Source organism: Anastrepha ludens, chromosome 2, assembly GCF_028408465.1.
Source record: "Anastrepha ludens isolate Willacy chromosome 2, idAnaLude1.1, whole genome shotgun sequence".
Classification (NCBI taxonomy): domain Eukaryota; kingdom Metazoa; phylum Arthropoda; class Insecta; order Diptera; family Tephritidae; genus Anastrepha; species Anastrepha ludens.
Genome location: NC_071498.1, coordinates 29,977,757 through 29,994,813, shown reverse-complemented (window position 1 = coordinate 29,994,813; position 17,057 = coordinate 29,977,757). Strand labels below are relative to the sequence as shown.

The window sequence follows — 17,057 nt, the reverse complement described above, 5'->3', positions numbered from 1 at the left end:
AATTTCCAGCCGATGCATCCCGTTGTAGTTGTACACGCATGTTAGTTTTCAAAGTCAATTTCTGTAAATGACGCCATAGAACTGATGATTTAAGACATACATTAAGTTCATTAGCGGGTGTTGAACGTGGTATAATGGGCAGTGTTTGTCGAAAATCACCAGACAATAAAATGAGTGCGCCACCGAAGATCCGTCTGTTTCCTCTCAAATCTCGCAGTGCACGATCAAGCGCTTCCAATGCTTTCCTGTGAGATATTGTACATTCGTCCCATATGAAAATTTGACGCGTTTGGAGTACTTTTCCCATTCCAGAGTTTTTCCTGATGTTGCATGTTGGTGCGTCAGTCTTTTGCAAATTCAACGGCAGTTTCAATGCTGAATGCGCTGTTCGGCCACCATCCAAAAGAGTTGCTGCAATTCCAGATGATGCAATAGCCATTGCAATATTATTTTGTGATAGTATGGTTGCCAAAATTAATGGAAGAAGAAAAGTCTTGCCTGTACCACCGGGCGCATCTATGAAAAACAGTCCACCGTTTTGTTCTGTGATTGCACGCATAATTCTGCCAAACGCAATGCGTAGTTCTGGAATCAACTGCGGAAGATTTGTTCTAACGAATGTTCCCAGTTTGTCAGAATCATAGTCTGTTTCTCGTTACAAATCACGATCGTGAAGATTGTTGGCAGGTCGGTTTGAAGCAGGCATTCCCAGTTACACCAGTGCCTTGTTAGTGATTGTCAAACATATGTATTCAATCAAAAGACATCTATGAACATATCATATTCGTTTCCTCTGTGTACAAATACATGGACATACTAATTTTATGACAATCGGTTGAACGGGGTAGAAGTTGCTACTCTGCAGCGCCACCTGATGGCGAGTGGCATCAATGAGTATATTCTACAAACGCTCTCCGTGGAAAAATGCTTATGAATACCAATTTTTATAATAATCGGACCAGTAGTTTTTGAGTTCATCGATGACATACAGACAAACATTCATTTTTATATATAAGAAGATGTAAAAACCAACGAAAGATTCTCTCTCACTGTTTTGTGTGTAGTTGCAGTAGAATAGGCCTACAATTTAAATTAAAGAAGCTTTTTTGTTAACCCTGAGTGACTTGATTTGAGCGCGTTTGTCATTTGATTTGTCCGGGGTTTGACGCCAGTCATGCATATTAGACACCAAGTGGTAGAAGAGGATTTTCCTAATAGGCTATAGCCTCTGGAGGTCGCATAAAACTGTAAGTATTTCGATTTTTAGCACAATAATTGCAGGAGGATTTCGTGGTAAAAACGTCATTTAAGCCGACGACTGCAGCGCTGATAACCAGTTATGAATATTCTCTCAATCACAATTAAATATACATCAACGTAATTTGTCAACTTGAATACCTTGCATTGATTGCTCAGCGGTTTGTTGGTGTGAAATCGATTTTTAGTTGTCTCTACCTTTATTGCGCTTTGCCCCCCTCCCATGTACATACATATATAAATATGTATGTAAGTATTACGATAGAAATGCGACGGCTAGCTGCGCAGCCTGGCAACAACAAAGTTATCAGCTGACTATCTGAATTAGGAACCACCCAATAGTAGATACATACATACATACATACATATGCAAGTATTTCCAAAACTTCCATTACACACATCTTGATTTAGTTTTGCTATTTAGTGTATACAAGTGTATAAGTGTATCTATGTGTTGGTTGCATATGTATGTATGTAATATATTGCATTCCAGAACTACACGAAAATATTAGCCGAGCATAAAAACAATGTCTTAAAACTAACTGGTGCATAAATCCACCAACATTTCACAGTGGCAAATTGAAACTGCGATTTTTAATGGCAAAAGCCCTCGCCGTTTTTGCCGACGCTATTTTATTTCGTGTGTGCTAGAAAGCAACCGATATATTCGTTTTAGAAAGGAATGGCGCTAACAAAACAAATCAAAACACAAATCATGTGCACATGTTGACATCGTATTTAATGTAGCAACAAAGTTAATAGAACCCGCACACATACACACAGGCACACAATGCCAACATTAATGCTATGAAAAAACATGGTAGCGGCAACAACAAACAATGCAGCAAAGTAATGGAAGCCCTTCAGTCGTTATTGTCGGTATTGTTGTAGTCGTCGCAGGGGTTGTCGTTGCAGAGTACGTCAGACGTTGGTCGTCGCCGGCGTTTTTGTTGTGCGAGCCATTGTGTGTTATCAAATTGAGTGAGTGAGCGAGTATGCGAAAGAGTAAAGTATTGTAGAAAAATTTCTATATATGTATGTATTTGATATTCGTGCAACAAACAACAATTTCTCAAATGTAAAGATGGCCGCCGCAATGGCTGAATAAGTAAAAATGGAATAAGATTTGCAATTGAAACCTACATACATACATACACTCATATACAATAAGGTATTTGACCATCACGACGTAGCGGAAGAAGAAGAGCAGGTACGAGCGGCTTGTGTTGTTTGCGGCAGTAGTAATAGTGTTAGTGGTGTAACGGCAGTGGCTGTTGTGAAAACGAGCTTCGGTGGCAGCCTATGCAATTGGTTTATGTGTTTGCGCTTCCGCTCTCACAATGAGAAAGGAAGTGCTGGCTCTCCATAAACAGCTGATTATTGATATGCGGGGTCTATGAGTGCTCTGAGTGTACGCGCAGCCTATGAGTGTAGATGAGTGAACCTATTTTTCAATACTACAATGGAAATTCTTTACTCTTGAGTGGCTTGAGTATTCAGAGCTTTGACTCGAATTGCCACATCGGCTACTCAATTGTTTGTCAGCTGGTGGTGATAACCATTCGTTTGTCGTTGGTAGCTCGAAAATGTTTGAATTGATCGATTGTGCAAGAAATGCTGCTACAGTCGGTTGAGAGAGCTCATTTGAAACACATATTTTCGTCGTGCGTGAAATTAAACATAACGCGACGTTAAGGAGCTCAGCAAAATAAATTAAAAAAAAAAACTTAAGTAAATAAATACAAAACAAAGCCAAAAAATATAACATAAAATACAATATTTTTCTATAAGTAAGGAGGATTATAAGCAAAAACGACTTATATTAGATAAACAACAATAATATTACAAAAATTGTGATAAAGTAAAGTAAAAATCAAAGAAAAGCAGATGCAAGTGAAAAATTGGAAAAATTCGTCAAATTAGAGTTGAAAAGTGAATATATAAACGAAAAACTATGGGCGTTGTAATGTGTACATATTAAACTGAACGTCACTTGCATCGGGTAATGGAAAGAAAATTCTGACCTCAATAAGTTTGTAAAACCAGACGAAAAGGGCGTAGCGACTTTTTTCTGCTGTCAATTGGCCTTCGTTTTACGTGAACGGCGTAACAATCGTTGCATCTGTCTCTTTGATTGTAAGCGGCAACAGTCAGTCGTATTATCGTCGCGCGGTGAGTCGTTCGGTCCGTTTGTCAGTCTATCTGTCTGTCGTTTTTATTAATGGCCTATTACTGAGAATTGTATGTGCAAACGAGATGGCATATCAGCATAATTCTCTCTGAGTGAAATACTCGACCAAAAAGAACGACAAAAAAAAAACTACCTGAAAGCAGCAAAGGACCAAATACTTCCTTTGTAGAGACGTTTGTTGTTGATCGCTTACAGGCGTACACCCTAAAAAGAGAAAAACCGTTCAAGGGGAATCGATTGCTTAAAGACATGCGGCAATAAGGCAATAACAGCTACAACAACAGCAGCGTGGCAGAGCTGAATGGATTCGGGGCAGAACGGAGTGAAACGATAAAACTCTCAAACTCAAAGTAGAAAAGCTGAATTGTCCCACGTCACGTCATTATCACGGCCCCTACAAGCTCAGCGCAGAGTGAGCCAGACACGCGGTAGCCATAATTGCTGCAGTCGACGCAACGCCACAGAACAACTCTAAGCCCTGAGATGTATGTAGTTGTATGGTCGTAGCCATAAACTAGCAGCTAGCAAACGAGGGCAGTCATTAAGAATTTTTTTCACAACGCTTGGGCTGGTCAGAGTAAACGGTCGATTGGTTGAACGCAAATAGAAAAAAAAATCAAAAAAGAGAAACGTCAGCGTCGCCGTCGCGTTGCAAATCAAATTAAAATAATACTGCAGATCGCTGCATTTGTAACTAAAACTACTTATACACATACAAGCACAACATAATTAAATTAAACCTTATTAAGGCTGAGTTAATTTTTGTAAAACAAAAGACAATTACAAAACAATAAAATGCTAAGTGTAATTTTTTTTTAATTTTTTGTGAGTAAAGACTGAAAACAAGTAACTACAAGGATTATTCCAAATATACCAATAAATGAAATAAAAACACATAGACAAGCCAATGCAACAGCAAAAGTCGAACATAGTTGAAAGTTAAAAAAAACACATACATATACGTGTACAAATCGGTTGACTAAGCAAATAAAAAAAAATAAATAACTAGTTCACGTGTATGACACGCATACATACACAGATATATGTATATATGTAATAAATAAATGTATTAAATTGCGCCTACAAAAATATTACTAACGCAAAGAAAAGTAAATATATATTTCTACCTAATTACAAACTAAAATAGCAACAACAGTAAACCTTCGTAAACTGAAATTTCGAAAAACAGAAAAACAACAGCAACATATGGATTAACGTTCCTGGTAAATTAACATTAAAATACCCCATCCACGCATAAATATGTATGCAGACGCATGCCTAAGTGGATTATAATCATCTGTAAATAAAATACATAGCAAACTTCGTGTGGACTACGCACGTAATTACCCGCATAGCAGCGTTCAGTAGCAGTTGGAGCAGCAGTGGCGTCGCACCAAAGTGATTATCTACTCGTATTTATATATATTATAACTGTTCAATTCACTTGGCAACAGCGCTTGGCTAACAGTCCACGGGCACCATTTGCCATTTGCGCCCGTTAGAAGGTATCGATAACGCATTAAACTATCGAGACTTGCATGAAAATTTGTCTGCGTATGAAACACCAGTGCCTGAAGTTGAAGAAGTTGAAGAAGTGAGAGTTTACAAAAAATCAGTGTAAATATCGCCAAAACCAAAAAAAAAGAAGTAAAGAAAAGTGCGCTCGAAATACAATTAATTAAAATTTTCCCTGTCTCACTTTACCCAAATTTGAGGAAAATCAGTGCCAACAACAAACAAAAGTAAAGTTAAGCCCAAATATAAATGCTTATGTGTCTAACCTAACCTTGCAAATAAAGTGAAATTAGCAGCCAAAACAGTGTGCGCGGAGAATGTTTGAAAGCAGTTTTATGTGACAAAAAAAAAAAAAAAGTGGCGAAGTTTGTAGTTGAAGTCAAATAGTAGTTTAATCGCGACGCTTAAGACAGCAGCAACCAGAACATATTGCCAAAATGACGATGGCTGCTTGCTATGCCAACTACGACATGGCCTTGTCGCATGGCATGTCCTCGGCGGCGCTGCTCAGCGGACAGACTCATCACCATCACCACCACCACAATAGTCACAGCCACAACCACAGTCATCACCAACAGACGCAGCCCACGCATCACCACCAACAGCAGCAACTTTATCATCACTCGCAACAGCAGTTGCAACAACAACAACAACACCACTCGCAATCATCGAATGGTGCGCCCTCGAGCGCCGCCATAAGTCGTTCGTCGTCCTTGACGGCGGCGGCGGCGGTTGCCAGAGGCGGTAATGCCCCCACATCTACACCCGCCGTCGCCGTCACCAATCCAGTGATTAGCAGCAGTAATATTGGCAGCGCTAGCATAAGCAATAGTCGCAGTAGCAACAGCAGCGCCGGTGCGAATAGCAGCAGCGGTCCGTTGTCGACTGGCGCTACGGTGGCGATAATCAGTGCCGGCGGCACTGCAACTCCACAAAAGGACTATTCCATTCCATTGCATGTAGACTGCAGCGTAGAGTACGAATTGCCAAATCAACCCAAACCACCGGTGGGCCAGCGCGTCGAGCCGTTGCTAATGATCCATCCTTGCTATTTCCGCAAAATTGAATCGCAACGACGCAGTCCATTTGTTAACAATATGCCCGCGACAGCACGCAACAGCACCGCCTTGTTGGTTAGCGGCCTGAACAGCGCCGCGACATCGGTCATTTCCACTACGACCGGCGCAACAGCAGTGGTTAGCTCGTCCGGTCCAACAGCGGCCAGTTCTTCGACTCGCCGTTCGGTTGGGCGTCAATCTCAGGTTATACAGCAACAGCAACACCAAACGCAGCAACACTTGCAACAGCATCAAGTGGTTGCCCAATACCAACAACAGTTGCAGCACCAGCAGCTGCGCCAGTCATCACAGCAGGAGCAGCAACAACAACAACAGCAGCAGCAGCAGCAGCAGATGTCACAAATGTCGCAACAAGCGCATTATCCGGTGGTGGTGACACACCACCATCACAGTCATCACCACCAACAATCGCAGCAACAACAAGCGACGCAACAACAAGCCAGCATCGCCTCTTCCGCCCCAACATCCTCAACTGCCGCCACTGGTGCCTACATAGAGCACGCAAGCGCAGTAAGGAGGGCAGCTGCACAGCACCGCAGCAACCAAAGTCGCGCCGCCTCAGCAGTTGGTAGCAATGCCAGTCAAGCGCATCAGCAACAGCAGCAGGAGCGTTCAAACCAAAGTCACAGCCACAGCTCATCTGCCTCAATCGCCGCTGTGGCTGCCGCCGCTGCAGCAGCCGCCGTTACCTCCCAAAACCAACAGAATATCCTAAGCCAGAATGCCTCACAATGGGACCAGCTGGCAGCGATAGCTGCGCGCTCGTCGATGACCCCAGCAGCGGCTGCGGCAGCTGTCCACTCCAGCCAAATGCTGGCACCCCGTAGCACACCCGCGATATTTGGCAAAAGTCTGTCTGCCGTGGGCAAGCGCGATGCGATGATATCGGGTGGTGTATATGGCGGCAGCAGTGCGACAGCTGCCACAAGCATAGCAGCGCATCATAGCGGCAAGCAACAGCAGCAGCAGCAACAACCAGCGCAACAGACACATTGCTTGCCCGCAGGTGCAATATGGCCCGATCCGAGCAGTGTTGCGTCCGCTTCAGCTGCGACCTCGTCCACCGCATCGGCTCTCATGATCGACCGCAGCCCGATGGCAACAGTTCCTAGCAACTATCAGGCCGGACCTGACACCACCCCAGCGATAAGCACACACTACGCACGCGACGACAAACTCAGCGGCAAATATCGCCAGTATTTGCGATCACAGCGCCTGCATCCCTACTTGTCGGCGGCAACAACGAATGTGGCGGCCGTAGCAGCAGCGGCCAATCTGGGACAGACATTTTCGCAGTTCGCGGCCACACCGTCTTTCCAGCATCTCCAGCAGATCTCCTGCTACAACGTATGATCAACGTAAAGCGCTTTCACTGTAGCAGAAGCGGAAACTGTAAGTGTTCCACCAAGTGGATAGGTGCGTGCAGCAGCAAGATTGTGTCCACGTCGCGCCTGCCCGGTCGAATATACGCTCACCGGGAGGCAACGCAACGATTTTGACGATACGCAATTCCAGCGTATATTATCGCAAAGCTTTTTGGAGTTAACCGATTTCGCAGGGGATATTCAAAGGACGAGTGGTGGTAGTTTAATTGTAACGGCATTCAATATGCAAAAATTATTCATCATTCAAAAGCGCCAAAAATCACATTTCGAAACATAGAAAGTAAAAATGCTACTATTCAAAATTAAATTTAAACAGTAAATGAAATGAAAAAAAAAACAAAAATAAAACCAAAAAAAAAAAAGTTAAAGGAGAATTCCAAAATTGTTAAATTGATATTAAAGTCATTAGATAAAGTTTGGCCAAATAAGATTACAAACCAATGGAAATACATTGCCGATATACATAAAGCTATGCCATGGACGACCCGAACAGTTACTCGAACATACTTAAACGCTTATAAGTTATTGTTATACGCTTGCAGTACGGGCTAGAGTTAGAATTCAAGTAGGCAAGTAGCCTTAGGGTTTACGGCAGTCAAAGCACCTACCTCCCGGTGTCGCAGGCACCAGAAATGTGGGAGATATAATGTACCAACACGTTCCATACACATACACACACATACTCACACTTGCATGGGCATATATGTATGAATGGTGTAGGTCGAGACGGGAGACGGGGCACAGGCGCCGCCAAAGCGTACTTGCGCTTATGAGAAATGCCGACGGCATTTTGAGTTTAGTGAACGCCCACACACCAAACATACGAATTCGATTGTTTCACGCAGACGGCTGCATTGTCTATTGTTTGTTATTTATTAGCGCGCAATGGGTATTTTACGGCGCAAAATAACTAAATATTCATTAAGGCTCACCAAATTTATGAGTCTCCTACGATGGTGCAAAGCTATAAAAATCAGATACATTCGCTGAATCGAATTGCTCATCATTCCAGTTGATCATTTAGTGTGAAGGCTGTGTTTTTCTGTAATACCATTTCAAGTTTTAAATTTATTTGATACTTCACTTGTTTGTTTTTTTTTGTTTTTGTTTTTTCTAAATCCCTTTTGCTGCTTATGCATTATCTCATGTCTGTGCGAGCTGTGCGCTCGCAAACTAATGACCTTCAACGCTGGCGTTTCATCAGCACTTCTTTGAACTTCTTAATTAATGTTGTATTTAATTTGTCTTTTGGCGCTGAAAAAAAAAACGAAAACATAAAAAAAAGCATGCTTGTGAAATTTTAAAATTAAAATTAAAGAAAAAAAGATTTAATTGAAATTAATATAGAAATAATTAAGTCGAAAAGCGATTAGTTGAAGTGAAAATGCACATACAAATAAAAAGCGTTTGCGTGAATCGTCGAAATTCGTGTGTCTAAGTTGTAAATAGGTGTGCGCCACGTTTTTCAAACAAAACGCGTCTGATGTGATCCGTCCGCCGCTTTCCTGTTGCCGCTGCTTGCTTTCCGTCACCTAAATGAACTACCGTCGGCTGGCTGTGACTGTCATTGCTTTATTTCGTCTATGCGCTTGATTTCAATGCGATTGGCCACATTTGGGTCAGTCGCATTGAAATTATAAATTTAAATTATAAATTAAAATATGTACATACATACATACATATTTTTCATTAGTTGACAACGAACTGTTTATTAAGTAAGGGTCCATTGTGCGGTCGAGGTTGGGTCCAACAGACTTTAACTTTTTGCTTACAGTTTATATTTAGTTTTTTTTTTTTTGTCGTGAAACAAAAGAAAAAAAATAGTTCTCGCTCTGAACTATGGTTTACATTTAGCTTTTTTCGTGATTAAAAAATATGCTTCTCATGCGAAATAATTATCTTTGCTCAGCTATAAATAGGGCTGGCTGGTTTTTTGTACTATTTGTTGATTATTTCTATGCGTTATCTGCATGTGGCTACCGGCATTAGCATAGATTAACTAGAAATTATGTGGCGGTTAGTTCTTGGTGATCATAAATAACGACGAATTGTAGAGCGATTTTATGAGCCAAACGCCATATAAATGGCAGTAACGCCAACTCGGAGATATGAAATATTCGAAATGCAAGTCAACAAAAATAAAACAACGTGCGTGACATAACGAAAGTAGGTTGTGGACTCGGCGCCGACTGCTGGCATTAAATGTAATATTAAAATCGAAAAAAAGGTTTATTAAAAGCGGTTGCTATTCCGGTTCTGGGCTCTGTATCGATTGCTGACATGAAATGTAATATTAAAATCATACAAAAAGTTCTGGTACTGGGCTCACTATCGACTGCTGACATTAAATATTAAAATCAAACAAATTTTTCCAACAGCGGTCGCTATTCCGGTTCTAGGTTTTGTACCGATTGCTGACATTAAATATAATAATAAAATCGAAGAAAACGTTTTCCAACAGCGGTCGCTGTTCGGTGTGAAATGGCAAAACTCCCAATGTATTTCTGCCATGAAACAGCTTAGAAGATTGAATTAAGTGCATGCCCAGCAAAATTATTTGCCGATGAGTCCCAAAGCCTCCAACTAGTTTTTGGCGGACAAAAGTAAGCGCGCACACAGACACCAATAAAGGCGTCAGCGTTAAAAAAAAAAAAATTGTAATAAGCGCATAGAATATAAAATAACTAGCAAATGAGTCATAGTGATTATACTGATGATAAGTATGTATGTACAGATACGCGCCGAATGAGCCAATGTTCCATATGAACAGCTTCATGAAACAATAATAATTGACCAATTAATTAATGCATAAGAGAAGAGCCCCTATTAGAAGCACCTACCTGCCGCTTATATGTAGATACCCACATTTAATGAATACACATAACACACATACACACACGCATACATACATACATATGTGTAGATGATATGCAGGCATTAAGCTAGAAAGCATATAGAATGGAAAGGTGGAGTCATGAAAATTATACTGCAACAAATTCAATACTAAGTAGTTAATGTCGATTCAGACAGCGGAGTAAGCGTTTTAAATAAGATTAGTAAAGATGTATTGTGTTGGTATGAGCAAAGAAGATTAAAACTGTTGACGAAACCTGGACTACGTAGATATACGCACATATACATGCGCATATGTAGATATGTGTATGTATGTACATAAGGTATAGAGTTAAATTGTTGTCTGTTAATTGCCAGTTAGTTGATGATTAGTTGAGTAGAAATGACTCAAAACTCTATGTGGCGAAACAGCTAAGGGGAGCGGCGGAAGTGAAGCAGTGCTGCATTTTAAGACGAAAGTTGTTAGAGCGTAAGCAGGTGCAGGTGAAACGTAATAAGAGAGGTCACTCAACACAAAAAGCACGTAAAAAGTTGGTGGTGTAGTATTTGCAGAGAGTATTGCTGTAAAGCAGCATTCCCCTTACATGTAGGGGCAATGCTTATGCTGCACCAACAAACACTACAGAGTATAGATGTAGGCGCACGATGTGTGTATAGTGTGTATTAGTGCTTAGGTGCATCGCATCACTCTTAAGGTGAGGTAAATACTTGCTGCCCAAATATTGCCTCATTGTCAATGCTTTACTGCCCTACAATAGACGTGGGGGCATGCCGGCAATAGAACATAGCGACGCGCGGTCATTTATGTGTGCATATGTATGTATGCACTTACAGCCACTTTGCAGTGTATACTTGCATGTCCAATAAAGGTCTATTTACACACATCAGCTGCATACGGGTGCCCGATAGAATAACGCCCGTTATAGCCTAGAGAGACGGCGCAGTTAATTCTGATTAAAATTATGGTGTGACACACGGTTGTTGCGCGGATTTAATGTGAACAGCTGATTTGCTTAATATAATATAATTCAAGTCAGTAAAAGGTGGAGCGCAGGTATTAGCTGCCCTGATACTAAGCAATAATTATTTATTAAAGCCTTCTGCATTATTTGACGGAATAGTTCGCGCGTACAAAAACTCTCTTGTCACCAAGCGCGGAATAAACCAGAATAAATTATTTTTTGTTAAAGTTTGTGTAAAATTAAAAATTTGGTAATCCTGTAACATTCATTTCCATTAGAACAAACAGTAAAAGTCTGTCCGACGCAACGTATTTTGTTGAATACTTCGCGCATTTCGTGCGTTGACGCAAAATGGTTAGGAAAAATCTTAAATTGCAATTTCTCAAGCTACCTCGAAATTTCAACAGAATGAATGTAATGGAATTTCGAATGTGTTAGTGCAAACTAGCATTGCTTCCCGTCTTTCTTGTTCTTCTCTTTAAAGGTTTCATTATTTTTCATGCACAATAGCTAATAACTGTAATTTTTCGGCAATTTTGCCATCGAAAATTTCTCGAATTCGCTTAAATTATGAGAATTAATGCTGGAAACAGTCACCGACGTAAACGCAGTCCCCTGTCATCTGTTACGATCAAACTAATGAGAACCCCATGTAAATGAAAAATTCCTTCCTTCCGTATCGTAGTATCGTAGATTTTATTGCAGGATCTTTGAAAATTCCCGTAGAACCCTGTCAGCTGATTGCTCTCTCATCACACAGTGTTACCAAGCAGTATATTTCGAAACCATTTACAAAATAAATTTAGAAAAATTATAATTTTTATTAAAATACCTGAAAAACACTGTTGAATAATGTTAATTATAGATAAATGAACTATTTGCATTTGTTGGTTCTTTGCTTTGGTAGGGGATTACGTACGTCGGTCACTGTTTTCAGCATAAGTTTAGTAGTCAATCCGCATTAGCGGCACTTAATTCCTGAGATAATTGCGAATGAAGTCGTTGGTCCCGATTAACGCTATCTTCTGTCTAGGCTATTACTGACGTATTTACAAATCGCTAAACAAATCCATTATTTTGGCGTAAAATTCAAAACTTTATTTAAGCTGAGTCGGCTTGTCCGTTTTGGGTCAAATACGTCCCGTTTTGTTGTATAATTTGCACCCATTTTAAAGGCAGCTTCGTAATGTCTCTCTCGTAATAGGCTTGGTCCTTATTAACGAAAAACTCTAGTAATCGATTTCGAAGAAACATTTCAAAATATTAATATACATACTTCAGCCATCGTACATATGTACATATGTATGTACATAGAAACCATATGCGATATACACAGCTACATACATATGTACAAATATCGATACAAATACGACAAATGCGGAATTTCGGACAAATGAACGGACAGTGGCTCCAACTGTATTGTACTCAAGTGCTTAGGTTTGTTCTCGCCTCTCCTACACCTTCATACGTGCTTAGATACATACATACGTACATACTTAAACACATACATACGCGCATACGTGCATACTTAAATACATACATACGTGCATACGTGCATACTTAAAAACATACATACGTACGTACATACAAATTTCTGGACCCAAGTAAATGTGGGCGTAGACGTATATTCAGCGCATTTTTCAGTTACTACATTGAGAAGAATCGCGATCAAGCCAAAAAAAACCCTCAGTAAAGAGATCAAATAGCAGTAAACAAGAAATGAAAAGATGCAACTCATGTTGAACTTAAAATTAACAAAAAAAAAAGAAGAAAAAAAAAACAAAATACAAAATCAATAAGCTACAGCCAGAGAACATTGAGTGATGATGCTCTCAATGATTTCTGCTACAGTTATGTACATCCACAGTAGCCACAAACTGAGATGCAAGTTAATGCAAGTAGAGAACTAGAACTGAATAAGTATACATACATACATACATACATGCAAATATAAAACAAAAATATTATATATTAGCTTAGAGCTACATACATACATACGTACATACTAAAATGCAAGTAATTAGAAGAAGCTGATTGAACCAAGAAGGTCTCCCAAAACTACCTGTAAATGATACCTCTCACTAAGCGTGAGAGCGCACGTTCTGTTAAACATATTTATACATAAATACATACATGCATACATACATATGGAAATTTAGTTTTGTATGAAAATTAGAAAATCCTGTTTGCACACATTCTAACCAGGGCTAAATACGAGGCAAACACATATACATACGTACACACACACATACCTTCGCATAAGCCCTCATACAATACAATGAAAAGACATACACACTTACGCGCATATCCATGTTTACTATGTGGCTGCAGCTGACTCAATTGAAATGCACTTGAGAGAGATAAGCAGACCGCCAGCTATCGATTAAAGGCAACCTAGGGTAGATGCACACATACATCCATATGTATGTATATATGCACATAGGAAATCTGCTCGTTTATGTTGGTTATGAAAGAAAAATCGGTAGATTAGCTTAAGGACATGCCAAGCAAACATACACACACTCAAATGTATATATCTAATGTACAAAAACAAAAAGCGTTGCTTATATAAACAATTCACACACTCACACACACATATATATGTATATGTATATGCAACATATAAACACACGAAAACATACATACAAACACGTATAGTTTGATACATTTAAATGTGATAGTAGTTTTATATTGATTATCGATGCGAACATAAAGAATTCAGTTAAATTATTAATAATTTTTATTTATACTGTCCGACGACTATTGATTATTATATTATTATTAACATTGCTATTATTATGTGTATATGAGTATTATTCTAAGAGCTGTATATGACACTGTATGAAATTCTTTTGTTGCAAAACTGTAAAATACATGCATACGCAAATGTAGCTGCATACATACAGACAGACATTGCAAAATTAAAATTAAAATTATGAAAACTAGTATACAAACATATACTTACCTACATACATATATAAATACATATATATATATATAGGAAAGCTAAATAATACTAATAAAAAATTGAGGAGGAGAACTGAGCGAAAAAAACCGAAGAAAATATGAAAATATTATATAAATAAATACCTAAAATTAATAAAAGAAATTTGTAGCATATTTAATAATTACAATGATACAAGGAAATATTATTAGATATATAATCACTCAGACAGCAACAATAATAACAACAACAACAACAAACACAGATTAATAGCAACAAGTACATACATGCATACATGCATACATACATACATACATACATACATATATGAACTTAATTTAACGAAGCTGAATAATTAAAGAAAGAAGTAACAACAAATTAAAGCAAATTTAAACAAGACTAGTGAACAGAGATGAAACAAAAAACAGCAGTAAAATAAAAATAATATCATTGAATTGATCAAAACATTAAAAACCTGTCTTTGATTTTTCTATTCCTTTTTTTTATTGCACGCATCAGAGTTTTTCATATGGACTTCATGCTGAAAAGATTTTAGAGGTCAGGGCGTTAAGGAGTTACATGGGTTTCTTTGGTTCAAAAAATCGATTTTGTTTTTTTTTTTTGGCTTATTAATTTCTACAACATCTCAAGAATAATATCCTAAATTTTCAATTCGATCCGAATAACACTGTGTGACAAAAAAAAAAACTAAATATACTTTTATGGATACCTAGCACAACTTGTAGGTATAGTTTTTCAGTAGGTTGATGTGAACAATCACTCCTAACTTCGCCAATTTCCATCCGATTTCAAATTTGTTTTTTTAGTTCGAAAGTACAAAAACAAGCCTTTTTGACAGTGCATTGACAATTTTTCTGAAATGACAACTGACGAGACTGTAGTCGGAAATATTTGGAATTTTTTTATTTTTTCTCTATTTTTTCAACTTTGACATAATTTTTACGATATTATCCGATATTGAGGATGGTTTTTAGTACACTACTGTTATAGTAAATTTAATTTTGCGTCGAATGAGCTATATTTGACTGTAATTGAATTAAAATTCATAGAGTTGTGTGAGTTTTTCGACTTTTTTTTTTTACGAATTTGGTATGTAGGTATAACTGACGCTTGTATTGGAAATTTCTCCTTTACCATTTTTCTTAGTTTTACTATACCTTCCAGTTGTGCTAGGCCTCCGTAAAGGTATAATATCACTGTCGCACAGTGTAATAGTTTCGGAGATACAGCCTTTGGAAGGTGTGCGCTCCAAGCGACTTTTATTGTCACTCAAAACTTTAAACGCGTTTTTCTCGGAACGGTGTTTTCAAAGTCGGTTGTCAAATGTTCTCGAAAACTACTCAACCGATCTTGATGAAATTGTACACAGCTGCTCGAGATACAACTTAGTCGTGCTTGGACGAAGGATTTTGTTTTTTTTTTTTCAATTACAACTATATAAAAAAAAAATATAATATCAAGCAAATTTGACCGAAATTTTCAGTTTTTTGGAAAAATGTCTGCCAAAATCCCAATTTTTACTTTATGTTTCGTTCCTTCGTTCAAGCACGAGTTTATGGTCTTAACTAAAATACTTATGTTAGTTTTTTCATTTTCAATGATCCTGTCAGGAGTTATACTGACAGCGCGAACGCACCTTTTTTTCGAGGGGTCACCGGAAATGTCGTCACAAAGGAGGAGTTTTCATTTTTTTTGTTTGAAAATTTCAGAAATTATTCTTTAAATATGTATCTATAACACAGAAGAAAGTTTGAATTAAATAAGTAATTTTTTACATAGAAAAAAAAAATATTGAAAATATGCCTTTTTTACCCGACGAAACCCATGTAACCCCTTAAGGTACAGACCCAATGCAGGCTGGCTTTGCTTGCTGTACGTGCCCGGCATTCGAAGTGTAGCCAATTAAAAAGGCCATAAAAATAGTTTGGAAAATTACTTTTATTCCATTCAAAGCAAAGAAAAAATGTGTGCAAACAATAAACAATTAAGAAAAAGTCAATTTACTTTTGCCCGATATGACCACCTTTTGCCTTGACTATGGCGCTGAGACGCTTCAGAAACGAATCGTAAGCTGCTCGAATGTGACGTGCAGGTATGTTGGCCCACGCGCAGACAACGGCTTTTTTCAGCGCCTCGAGACTGGGAAATCTTTTAGTTCGGACTACAAGAAATGACCCAAAGAGAATAATCCGGAAGGGCCCAAAGAGAATAAGCCAACGGACTCGTCTGTTGAATGTGAAAGCCGTTGTGTGAATGTTATGAAGTTCGGGGCGTTGGTTTTTAGCCATTCTTGGTTCACTCGAGCTCTGTGGGACGGTGCCGAGTCCTGTTGAAACGTCCATGATCTGCCACCGAAATGTTTGTCTGTCCACGGCTTCAAAGCAACCTCCAGAATACAATCCCGATAACATTTCGCATTTACCTTGACGCCAGGCTCGATGAAAACGATTGCAAAGCGACCATCTGGAGTTACCGCGGCCCAAACCATTACCTGTGGCGGGTGCTGCCTTCTGGTGGTCTATCGATGACTCAAATTCTCGTATGAACGGTCGCTCAAATAAACCCTATCGTTTTGAGAGTTTACGAATTGCTCAATTTGAAAAATTTTCTCTTCGCTCTCTCAAATCTGACCTGTTGCTGCTTTGGTTTGAGATCATGCGCCTGTTAGATCTTATAAGGATTGACATAGAGATCATTTTTTAGTACGCGGCTGATGCTACGGTCAGATATTTTCAGTTCTTTTGCCATTTTATTGGTACTTCGTCGGTGACTTCGCTCAAGTCGCTTCTTCACTTTTTGAGCCATTTCACGTGACGTTGCAATCTTTTGATGACCACCTCCATGACGTTT

General features: G+C 39.0%; 1 protein-coding gene across 1 annotated transcript; it reads left to right on the top strand.

Annotated features, from left to right (window-relative positions):
• Positions 1-2,875: 2,875 nt before the first annotated feature.
• On the top strand, positions 2,876-7,775 carry LOC128867383 (centrosomal and chromosomal factor). The gene has a single exon (XM_054108551.1). It carries the CDS (start codon positions 5,401-5,403, stop codon positions 7,393-7,395), a length of 1,995 nt encoding a protein of 664 aa, XP_053964526.1. The 5' UTR covers positions 2,876-5,400; the 3' UTR covers positions 7,396-7,775.
• Positions 7,776-17,057: the final 9,282 nt, after the last annotated feature.

Coding starts and splice junctions, on each gene's coding strand:
- LOC128867383 (XM_054108551.1), top strand. CDS start 5,401: ATGACGATGGCTGCTTGCTATGCCAACTACGACATGGCCTTGTCGCAT.